Source organism: Hyperolius riggenbachi, chromosome 1 (assembly GCF_040937935.1).
Source record: "Hyperolius riggenbachi isolate aHypRig1 chromosome 1, aHypRig1.pri, whole genome shotgun sequence".
Lineage (NCBI taxonomy): Eukaryota > Metazoa > Chordata > Amphibia > Anura > Hyperoliidae > Hyperolius > Hyperolius riggenbachi.
Genome location: NC_090646.1, coordinates 489,681,021 through 489,693,719, shown reverse-complemented (window position 1 = coordinate 489,693,719; position 12,699 = coordinate 489,681,021). Strand labels below are relative to the sequence as shown.

Here is a 12,699-nt window from a genome sequence, read left to right as displayed (position 1 = left end):
CTTGATCCTGCTATTTTCCTGACTATCCTGTCCTGTCTTTGTGAGGCACGCCATCGCTGCAATCGCATTGGCTGCCTCATTCCAGTCTGTCTTGTTTTGGACGCTTGCTGTCGCTAAGTAGCCGCTAGCTAGCAAGCGTTCATTCTGTCTACCTGTCCTGATCTCCTCAGTTCTGGTTTATGCGCTCAGCGCTACTTTGCGCTGAGACGTTATAACGAAAGCATTGTTTGTGGCTGTCAGATCTGCACCGGCTCTGTGCGCCACAATCTCCTATTGGAGTCAGTCCTCCCCTCCACTATACTAGGGATAGCCTGTTTCCTTGTGCTAGTGTGTGTACCTCCTCCACGCCAGCTCATGCGTTGCATGCTGACTGTGGAGAATACACCACCAAGCCTTACATTATGAAAACCCCATTACCAATCCCCATTGTGGGGGGGATTCCCAGAAAGTATGACACTGTTAATTATGGTTCCTGTTCCTTTAAGAAATTTTAAGAACTTAACTCTGAAACAGAAAATGAGTTTTTCTCTGAATGTGCCAGGTTCCTGGCCAATCCCGATCTCCAAGCGACTCCTGTTTCAACCTGGGCACTCCAGCTAGTTTATATTTTGTTTAAAGGGCAATTGCTTCAGTGGGCATATGATGTTCTCAATCATTCCGATTTGAATGAGAGACCGCTGGAATTTCTAGCGTTTGTGATCCATAACTGGTTGCGCATAGATCCATTGCCTTTTCCTCTAAATGAACTCCTGGCAGCAGGCCAATCAGCTGCTCCTTCAATTGTTTGCAAAAATGATCAGCAAGCAGAGAGTGTTCCTGATAATTTTCCTGCAGCCTTGAATAAATCACCAAAAACAGCAGGGTCTAAGGTAAAACGCAAACGTTCTAAGAAACGTGTCCGATCTGCAGAGTCGTTATCCTTAGCGACTGAGACCTATAATGAGATTCTGCCATTAACAGATAATGAAATGCAATTGTCTTTCAGGGGAGTTAAATGGACTTATGAAACTACTAATGAACTTTCCTCCCTGGCTAGGGAAAATAAAGATTTTTGTTTAAAAGAATTATCTGAGTATGATTATGAGGAGATATTACAGAGTATTGAACAAATCAACTTATTTGTGAAGCAAGGAAAGTTTGCATACACTACAGTTCAACACTTGCTACAGGTATTGGAGATTCTTAAGAATAAGGAATCTGCCAATCACCTGCTAATTAACCCAATATATGTCCCTGCCACAATCATATCTGCAAACTGTGATCTGTCTGTTAAGTATGCTTGGAATCCTCCATTTGAGAAAGGAGAGATGGAAGCTCTGGTCAATGAATGGAAGAATGATTCAAGTTCATTTTGTCAATTTTACAGTGCAAAAAGTGAATTAGTATTGAATGCATGCATTAAGTCTGCCTATAACCTAATAAAAACTGGTGTGTGTGTGTATGACTTTGTGGCTCCATTGATCGATGTGTGGAAAATGATTTTGGATGATTTTTATTCGATTCAATCAGTTGATACCAGGGAAGACACACTGTCAATTGGAGACTGTCCCACTTCTCCAGTTACTGAGTCCCTGCCATGTCTTGTGAATGTTCCTGTAACTCTACCCTGTACCATGGATAACTCAGTGTTACTTCCCAGTAAAACAGAAGCCACTGATACTTTCTTAACTTTGCCCTGCACTAATTTCTCAGCAGAGAATCCAGAGGTCCTGCTGACTTCTGAGTCCAGCCTAGCCAGTACTCATGAGTCTTTGTTCAGTGAAACAGACACCAGAAAAATCTTGCCTGTCTCTGCAAACACTTCTGCAGAAATTACCTGTGTTAATAAAGTTCAACTCCTGTCTGATCCAGCAGATGCCAATAGATGCACTACATCAGTTTCCGAGTCCCAGCAATCCTGTCCAGAAACCTCAGAACCCCAGCATCTGAATTTTCCAATTTTACAATTGAATGGTGATTCAGATGCGCAAACATTGTGTTTTGATCTTCCTGTTTCTACACCTCACTCTAGTTTCGTGAATAGCTCAGAGCGTCTGCTATGTGAATCCGAAATCGCAGAATTATTACCGTGTTCAGAAAATGTTCCAGTAAATTTGTCCTGTACCATGAATTGTGCAGTAGATCTCTCCAATGAAACTCAGGTCACAGAATCATTATGCTGTCCAGCAGGTGCTTCCATGGTTTTGCCCTGCAATATGGACTGTTCAGTGATCCTGTCCAGTGAAGCTGTGGTCGCAGAGTCTTATGCTTCACCCAGTACTTTGGATACTTCAAACCCTCTAGCAGAGAAGTCTGAGGCACTGCTTACCTCAGTTGGTGTTGCAGTAATATTCACTTGTCTAGCAGCTGTTTTGGAATTACAGTCTGCTCTAATAAAACTTGATGAATTTCTGCCCAGCGAAGCAGAAGCCATTGAAATATTGTCCTCGTCAGCAAGTGTGTTAGATACCTTGCCCTGTACACAGTCTGATTTAAACAATGTTGTTGAGTCCCTCTCCAGTGTTGTAACAGCCGAGGAACTCCAGCCCTGTCCTCTGAATGTTTCAAAAGTTTTGCCCTGTAACATGGATAATTCTGATTCTCTGGTCAAAATAATAGAAATCTCAGAATTTCAGTCCGGTCTAATGAGTGTTCCTGAAACTCAGCCCTGTATCCTGAAAGATTCTGGTTCTCTGGCCGCTGTGGCAGAGGTTCCAGAGTCCCCTTCCTGTCCAGGGAATTCCTCAGTTTTGCCTAGTCCAGTGGGGGCTGCTGCAATACTGACTTGTTCTGCAGCGCCTCATGAGCTCCAATCCAGTGTATTAGATGAGTCTCTGTCCAGTCCAGAGGTAGTTGTGGAGTCCCTATCTGGTTCAGTGCATACATCAGAAGATTTGTCCTGTCTTGTTAGTGCCCCTGAATCTGATTTGTTACTGACTTTGCTGGAATCAGCGACATCTAAGTCTGATCCTGCATTCTCGTGTAAAAGTCCAGTAGTTGCGAAGTCTAGTCATGATGATTTTTTTTTGGCCAGTCCTGGTTTTGGTCCTGTCTTGGCTGACCCTGAGGCTCACAGTTCCTTGACATGCCCAGAGGTTTCTCTTGTGCCAGTGTGCCCAGATGTTCTTTGTGTGCCAGAATGCCCAAGTGTGTCTAAGGTGTTAGCGTGCTCTGATGCTTCCTTAGTGGGAACATGTTCTGATGTTGCCAGTCTCCCTGCATGCCCAGAGATGGTTCTGGTCCCTGAAAGCCCTGATCTTGATGTTTGTCCTTGTGGCCCTGACTCGGGAATTGCCCTAGGTTCCATAGGAGTTCTTGATAGTTCTCCATGTGAGCCTAAGGGGCGTTCTGACCTATGGGGATCTCTTTGGAGCTTCGAGGTGTTCTGGGAGGTCTCTGAGAAAACTTGTCCTGGTGCCTTGGACTGGTTCAACAGTGGGTTTTGTGTTGGTAAAGACAGTCCCGGTGGGCATTGCAAAGGCTTTGGCGTTTTTGAACGGTTCCTGGAAGGCGGTGGGTATCGCTCAGGGAGCTTCGGAGGGCTTTCTTCTGGAAATCATGGTTCTGATGGGTGTCACACTGGGGCTTGTAGTACTGATGGGCATGGTTCTGTAGGTTCTGGTTCTGATGGGTCCAGTCTTGTGGGGACTGATTCTGGAATTCGGTCTTGCCGGGCTGTCCCGGTCATCATGAATTATCAGTCAGACTGTTTTGTTGGGAATTTCAGTTTTGAAAAGCGTCTGGAATCCGCTTTTAAGGGCGGGGGTACTGTAATGATCACTGCTGCAGCAGGTGTTGCTGGAAGTAGTAGTGCTGCAGCTTAGGCAGTTCTGATCTCTTTCCATGCAAGCTGCATAGCTTTGTCTGCCTTCCCCTGCTGTCAGCTTGTGACTGATTATCATTCACCTGTGTGGGAATCTGCATGTCTGCTCCCATTGGATGACCTCAGTATAAAGATCTGCTTCCTGCAGGACTCCTCGGGTTTTCATAGCTTCAGTTTAAGCCTGTCTTGCTGTCGCTTCAGCCCCCGATCGTGTTTCTTGTTCTAAAGATACTTTGCTGGTCTTTACATCATATATTGGTTCATTGCCAATATATATGCATACCAGCATGTTTATTATTTTCCTTGTATTCGTGTTACGTTGATACATCAGTGTCGCTGATATATACGTACACGAACTGTTTATTTCCTGTGTGCAGTTAGTCAGCCTTCCAGCACGTTTTGGTAGTTTGCGCGTATCGTGAGCACCCGTGCTGAGCTAGTATCCTGCTCCTGGTCCTGTTTGTGGATTGCGTTCATCTCTGCGAGGAGATAACGAATCCTTCTGAATCCTGTCCTGTTACTGTTTGTGGATTGCGTTCATCTCTGCGAAGAGATAGCGAATCCTTCTGAGTCCTGTTCCCTGTATCGTTCCAGTCCTAAGTCAGTGTTCCTGCTTATGTCATATATCGGTTCATTGCCGATATATACATATGTTAGTCAGACGTTACAAATAGTTTCATTGATAGCTGTAATTGTAATACGCTAGGATATCATACTATTGTATATTTATCTGTGTTACGTTCATCTATCTTGATCCTGCTATTTTCCTGACTATCCTGTCCTGTCTTTGTGAGGCACGCCATCGCTGCAATCGCATTGGCTGCCTCATTCCAGTCTGTCTTGTTTTGGACGCTTGCTGTCGCTAAGTAGCCGCTAGCTAGCAAGCGTTCATTCTGTCTACCTGTCCTGATCTCCTCAGTTCTGGTTTATGCGCTCAGCGCTACTTTGCGCTGAGACGTTATAACGAAAGCATTGTTTGTGGCTGTCAGATCTGCACCGGCTCTGTGCGCCACAATCTCCTATTGGAGTCAGTCCTCCCCTCCACTATACTAGGGATAGCCTGTTTCCTTGTGCTAGTGTGTGTACCTCCTCCACGCCAGCTCATGCGTTGCATGCTGACTGTGGAGAATACACCACCAAGCCTTACAGATCCCAGTGGCAAACTGAGGGGGCTATTCCGGGTGTCTGGAACACCCCCCCTGCACTGAGCTGTGTATTCAGCCAGGGAAGCCCGCATAATATAAACAGTCTCATTCTCCCTCCCTTCTTACTTCTGGTGCTTCCCTCCAGCTAATAGAATGAGAGAGGCAGCCCAGCTTCCCCTACAAGAAGATGCAGCCTGCAGTGAGAGAATGTTGATTCTGGAGTCCCTGACTCTCCACAGCACAAAAGTGTCAGACATGATGCAATTAGAGGGCAGGCAAGCTGGTAAATATGCACAGCATGATGCAGAGCTTGCCTGGACTCGGGGTCCGTGGGCAAACATCTGTCTGGTCTCTCCCCATTGTTATAATGACTGCATGTGTGAATAAGGTGTTAAACAAGTTGAAAAGTTTTTGACAGTCCCTAGACTCCAGGAGGGCTTCTTTCTGACTTGTGTGGGAGACTGGCAGGGACAGGAGTCCGATTACAGGCAAGTAACCTGTCTGATGTGGGACTGCAATACAGATAAGTTCTCTGCTCCATCTCAGGCTATTCTCAATTTCTCCACTCCTCTCTCTGGGCTAGTGCAATGCCAAAATGACAATAGCAATCGCTAGCAATTTGTGAGTGTGATTTTGTGAAGCGATTTTCAGAGCGATTTTTGAATGAATCGCTCAAAAACATGCTACATGCAGTATACGTGCGATTTTGAAAAAGTCACATCGCTGCTGTGAGAACACTGTCATAGGGTAACATTAGCCAAGCGCTTTTCAAATCACTGTTGATTTGAAAAACGCTCAGAAGCACTCTTGGTGTGCACCAGCCCTCCCTCATTCACCTTTGTTTCCCTCTTACCCTAGTGGTGGCTGTGTCTTCTTGTCATACAGGAAAGCTAAATAAAAGTGCAATTCTGGTGAGGCAAAATATTATTATTTAGTATTTATATAGCGCCGCCATCTTCCGCAGATGCATATATCCCTGCATCATATGGGTATCGCTTGCGCTATGTGACACTATGTGGCATATTCCACTGAATTGTCCAAACTAAGTCTATCTCCCGTTCCTCTCTCGGGGAGTTGTTCCAGCGCTGTACCCCGTTCAAATTTGCTGCTACCAGAAGCCCTCAGAAACACTTGTGTCCTTGAGTACTTCCAAAGATAGGCAGCTCCGTAATACGCCAGCACACTTTTGTGCATGGGCAGTATGGAGCCACCTGTATTCGGAAGCACTCGAGGACATAAGTGCTTCTGGACCTTTCAGGAATCCCCCCCTTATAAATCCTGCGTTTGCCCCTGTATCCAGTATAATGCATTGTTTATTGAAATATTCTGTCTTTTTTATCTGTAGGACAAGAAGCACCCCTCAGTGAAACCACGGGTGTGGACACAGAATGCTGATACAAAAGGATTGCTCAGGCCTAACAATTCATGGAATCCCCCACGCTGTGGAGTACCCGACATTCCTGTCCCTCTAGATTCTTCCAATGGACGTAACAGACAGAAGCGCTTTGTGTTATCTGGAGGACGCTGGGACAAGACCAACCTTACATACAGGTAAGGAGATGCTCAGTTTTGCACAAACACGGGGCACTGTCTATCTCCAGCTTTAACATGAGAAATGGTCAAGCCCGTGTTTATTTGTATTTCATAGGTAATTAGTCCCCAGCGTAAAGATCAAACTGTATGCTTGACTTAAAGAGACACTGAAGCGAAAAAAAAATGATGCTATTATGATTTGTATGTGTAGTACAGCTAAGAAATAAAACATTAAGATCAGACACATCAGTCTAATTGTTTTTAGTACAGGAAGAGTTAAGAAACTCCAGTTGTTATCTCTATGCAAAAAAGCCATTAAGCTCGTGGAGAGGGCTGTTATCTGACTTTTATTATCTCAATTGTTTTCTTTTTCTCTGCCAGAGGAGAGGTCATTAGTTCACAGACTGCTCTGAAAGAATCATTTTGAATGCTGAGTGTTGTGTAATCTGCACATATTAGAGAATGATGCAATGTTGGAAAAACACTATATACCTGAAAATAAAAATATGAGAATATTCTCTGCTGCTAATCTTCTAGTAATTATTCATAGTACACAACCAATTCATTATATCATATATTTTTTTTCGCTTCAGTGTCTCTTTAAGGGAGGCCAAACACCTGGCAGTGAACTCATTTAACTGGACCTTTAGAGCATGAATAATTTCCAAACCACATTGGTTGGAGCCATAGACCACTATAGAGAGGACATCCCTGTTGCAACAGCATGACAGTCTCTATTCCCACAATAATCTGTTTGCTGTAATCATATCCTTTTTGTGCTTAATATTTCCAATGTTTCCCGCTCCTGCTCATATAGCATATTGAAATAAAAACATTACCGGGAGCAACTTGTGACCCATGCTTGGTGTTATGTGACCTTAGATAGCTCAGGAGAGGTTCCTTCATAAGGTGCACATAAATCAGTCGATGTATCAGATCAACCATGAAACAGATCTCTTTATGATTGAATCTGATCAGAGAGTGATCTGTTGCCTGCCCATACAACACTGTTCTTCAATAGTCTTCATAATGAAATCTTACAGAAATCTGACTAGAGGCGCCACCTCTGCCGACTGCCTGGACCCCCCCCCCCCTATGAAAATGTCACCCTCGTGCCCATTATCTCTAAAATATCACCTCTCCCCAACACGATTCCTGGCTTCCCCTGCCATCACCACCATGTCTGCCGTCACCGCAAGCGCATGTACCACTTGGCACCAGGCGTGTGTGACGTTGGCCTCGCCTGAGGTATGGCCACCTTTAGTAGGTAATTACAGTGCTTCAGATTCCCTTCCTATTTACTTTTTACTTTTCGAGACAGCCCTCTTGCTAAATAACCAGGCAACTTATGCAGAGCAACCAGATACTATTTAGAATGCAATAATCTAAAGTAATGCTATAATGAATCCAGGCATATGAATCCAATCCACTACTAAATTGTGAAACCTAAATGTGTAATGAACGCACAGATTGTGTTTCATACCTTGCAAGACTTTTCTTCTTTGTTATCTAGCCCCATTTAGGAAAATCCTCACTTGCAGCCACTTCCTTGTTGTGACTAGGGGCAAGCGAGCATCAATTTTGTCCCAATTCACTAAACATACTGAGCTCAAACAGCGCATGTTAATACACGGCAATACAAGTGAGCGCGCGCTTCACGCCGTTCTGTTAGCAATCGTTTGGATTGCCATGTGATGGTAGCGCAACCACAATACTTCACTAACGTGACCACTACTGCATTAGCATAGTAGCGACCGCACTAGTCATGTATCCCAGTCGCGCTAGCACCACATCTTGCGGCACTTTAAAGTATCCTGCGTAATTTAAGAGAGCACATTACACTGACAGGACCATGCTTATAGTATGCTCGCTTGTATTACCCTGAGCTGCTTGAGCACGGTATGTTTAGTGAATCTACCTCAACCACACCTATATTTGATGGAAATCTCATGAACTTGCTAGCGATGATGGGCTCGATTTACAAAAGGGTGCTAAGTCAGTTAGCACGCCTATAAGCTTTGGGCGTGCTAACTACGGTGCTAAGAAGTTAGCACGCCCAAAGCTTTTATTGATCGCACTGTGTGACGTTTCGGGCGCACCCGGTGAGATGGTTTATGGGCATCAGGTGCAACGCTATAGTCGCACCCAATGCGACGTTTCGCTCGCACCGCGCATCGCTTAAACTTTGCGCGCAAAACTTTGTGCGTCCTAAAGGGCTTTAGGTATGCTAACTATGTTAGCACCGTTTTGTGAATCAAGCCCGATGTTGCTTATCCCTACTCGGGACTCATGCTGTCTTCATTCCCAAGTTCAGAGAACATAAGTTATCAGAATGGGGGCATAACGTCCCACCAATTAATGCCAAATATAGTCATCATTCTCCTGCCCCAAAAACAGTTCCACCATTTATCCTCCCCCCCCAAAAAAAAAAAAAACAGATGTGGCTGCCTGTCTCCATCTCCTTCCCGGAAATATGTGGCCACCATCAGCCCTTTGCAAATCTGCCTAACCCCCTTCATAACACGTGCATAAGTAAGCACATAACACAGGATTGGTCAAATACTATATGGCAAAGGGCAATAATAATGTAGACAGTGCAGAAGACCCATAGCAAATACTTGCTACTACTGATCTGACTATGGTAAACTGATATCTCATGAATTCATTTGCAGTGCTGTGTTTTGGACACCACTTCACCTGTACATCCTCTTTCCACAGATATTCTGAATGAACCAGTAGCACACTGCTAATTAGTCACCCATGATAACCATACTTGCAATGTTTTAGGATTATCCGCTTCCCATGGCAGCTCAGCAAGGTGAAGGTGAGAAGGACTCTAGCTGAAGCACTAAGAGTATGGAGTGAGGTGACCCCACTGACATTTACTGAGGCGTTTGAAGGGCGAGCCGACATAGTCATTGATTTTACACGGTGAGTTAATGTTGGGTTTTCCAGCATAATATATGTGGCTGTTAAGTAGTAAATTTAAATACACATGCAAAATATTTGTTAGCATCATACATTTTATGACCTGAAGAATTGTGTACAAACTATTAAGTGACATAATACATAGAGTATGCACTGCCAACTTGGAGTATGCTTGCTATAAACCATGTACGGGTAGTTTTTAAAGGTATTACCCAACGTTAATCAACGTTAGTTGGTTTGACTCAGCATATCTGCCAACTTACAGTGACTCTGTTGAGAGTTCTGGAAATTAACCTGAGTAAATCCACAAAAGCATTAAAAGCTTTAAGGCAGTGGTTCTCAAACTAAGGCCCGTGGGCCAAATGCGGCCCCCTGAGGCTTTTTTACTGCCCCCCCCCCCACACACACACAGAATGTATTACTTATAGATGCGTTCTGCTGCATCTATGTGTGTTGGTGGCCCACATAGAATAGCAGTTCTGGCACCACCCTTCCTTGTGGAAGCCAGAAATCATTTGCTGGTTTCTGGGTTACTGGGTGGAGGAGATAACTTGTAACAAGCACAAGCACATATATTTTGATCAGTGCTGTGGAGGAATGTTATGGATTCTTTGCAAAGGGGAAATGGAGGGTAGCACTGCTTATGTTTCTACAGAGATCGTGTATATGGGTGAGATTGTGCTGCAGGCTTTTGCAGGCCATTGGGTGACATTATGGCTCACATATGACTTGCTATGTTAGGGTCACATTATTTGCACTGTGTTGGGGGGACTATCTGCACTTGCTGAGTTGGGGGGCATAACATGTGCTCTAGTTAAATGGCAGACATGAGGGCTGCCCATGTTAATAGGCGCTGTCTACAATACCTAGGCTCAATGTTATGCTTTTCTACATCACTTTATGTATAGCCCGGCCCCCCAGTAGTCTGAAGTATGTTGACCCGGCCCTTGAGCAAAAAAGTTTGGGGACCCCTGCTTTAAGGGAACCAACAAGACTATGAATTGAAGGATTTGTGTCTTTCACATGTTGTACTTCAAATGTCATAAACTTTTAAGCATCACAATGTTTCTAAGGCATGTGGTAGTCTTCTGATGCCATTTTCTGTATTTGACTGAGGTTGAATTCCAGATGTCAGAACAAAGCACCCTAATGTTTCTTCTGTGAGTTCACTGCTACTCAGATTTAAAGAGAAACCGTAACCAAGTATTGAACTTCATTCCAATCAGTAGCTGATACCCCATTTCCCATGAGAAATCGTCACCTTTTCTTAAATGGATCATCAAGGGGCTCTGTATGGCTGATATTGTGGTGAAGCCCTCCCACAGTGTGATGTCAGCACCAGGGTGCAGATATCACACTGTGGGAGCCTTGTTGTATTGTGGGAAATAACAGCTGTTTCCAATTGGCAAAAAGTAATCATCTCTTTTCACAGACATCACCTGCCAGCAGTAAAGATGTCGACATGTGATAAATGTCAGAATGTAAATCAGAGAGAGGAAAGATTTTACAGTGGACAATCACTCCCTAAATCATTTATTAATAATTATTGTAAAAATTAAGTCCTTTTTTTCATTACATTATTTTTACTGGAGTTCCTCTTTAACCTCCTCCCGACCACCTAACGCCGATGGCCATCAGTCTCCCAGCGGCGATCACCACTTGAAGACTGTTAGAGGGCGAAATTACCGTCTATTTACATTGTACAGCGCTGTGATCTACGGCAGCGCTGTACTGGGGACAGGACAGCCGTGTCACTCAGCTGTCCCCTAGAGAGGCTCAAGAGCAATCGGCTCTCATAGGCTGATGCCTAAGACAGCTGATTGCTGTCATTGACTGGCGGCGGGGGACGGAGGGAAAAATAAAATAAATACAAGAAATCAACACACAAATAAATAAATAAATAAATACCGCAGCAGTGATCAGAGCCCACCAACAGAAATCTCTGTTAGTGGGCAGAAAAGGTGGGGGGGATTCATATTTGTGCTAAGTTGTATGGCTCTGCAGCAAGCTCTTAAAGCTGCAGAGCCATAAATTGTAAAAAAAATAGCCTGGTCACTAGGAGGGTGTAAGCCTATGGTCCTGAAGTGGTTAAGACTTAACGAGCCCAATACATTTTGACCTGCTTAAGTGAACTGCACTTGAACTGAAGGTTTACTCGAGCAACACTATTGTATACCCCCTTCTGTTTTATATACCCACATTTGTATCATACTTTGTACAGTGTCATAGAACACTGAAAGCAGTGGGTCCCAACCTTTTTCAGGTCCTGACACATCACACCAAACATTGAGAGCCTTGTGATGTCACATATGAATCACAGAAAAATATTAATAATAATCATGAAATCAATGAAGTCTAGAACCTATAACCTGGTTAGAAAAATAAAGAAACAAATGTGACAAGGCTGTGCGCCTAAATTACAGAGAACACCACTGCAATAACTCAAGGTCAGTTTGTTTTTTGTTTTTTTCAGTGTGGATAGATCCTGTATACATGCTGCAAGGATATCAAACACTAAAAAGGATGTTGTTGGCACAATAGGTAGTGCTGCTGGCACAATGTGACTATTGCTGCTGCTGGCACAATATGAGAGGGCTGCAGACACAATGGTTAGTGCTGCTGGCACAATGTGACTACTGCTGGCACAATGTGACTACTGCTGCTGCTGTTGCTGGCACAATGTGACTACTGCTGCTGCTGCTGTTGCTGGCACAATGTGACTAGTGCTGCTGCTGGCGCAATGGAGAGGGCTGCAGGGACAATATGCTGTTTCTGGCACAATGATTGTTGCTGCCTACTGCTGAGATGCTTCACTGCGTTAACAGACAGAATCTAGAATATCTGCCAAAGGAAGGCACACCCTTTATATGTAAAGGGCAGGACCTTCCTTCACTGACCATTGGCTTATGTTTGTCTCTTCCACCCCTCCTCCTCCACTGGTGCAACTTGGTTAGAGCTGTGTCCTCGCTCTGCCTCCCTCCAAGTTGCTCATTTGCCACTCTTCCTACCACACTGCCTTTGCTCTGATTGTAGTTATGACAGTGCTACAAAAAATGGCTTCCAATGTCCATGAATGGCGGCCATTTTCTTGTAGCCCTACTCACTCTACAAATGGAGCGGAGGAGCAGCAACTGATCTGGGAGGGAGCCAGAGTGGGGACACAGAGGACACGGCATCACAAACCCTTGGGTTAGGAACCTCTGCCTTGGTAAAAATTATAAAATGTAAAATACATGTATATATATACATATAAGATGTAAATCTATCCCAGATACAAGATCATACTAAATT

The 12,699-nt window shown here is 44.3% G+C and overlaps 1 protein-coding gene across 1 annotated transcript in view; it reads left to right on the top strand.

Moving 5' to 3' along the window:
• Positions 1-12,699, top strand: part of MMP11 (matrix metallopeptidase 11) — an 85,702-nt gene that overhangs the window by 54,855 nt on the left and 18,148 nt on the right. Inside the window, exons 2-3 of the mRNA XM_068271562.1 lie at positions 6,293-6,498; positions 9,268-9,411. Of these exons, the coding sequence (XP_068127663.1) occupies positions 6,293-6,498; positions 9,268-9,411 (350 nt within the window). The remainder of the gene's footprint in view (positions 1-6,292; positions 6,499-9,267; positions 9,412-12,699) is intronic.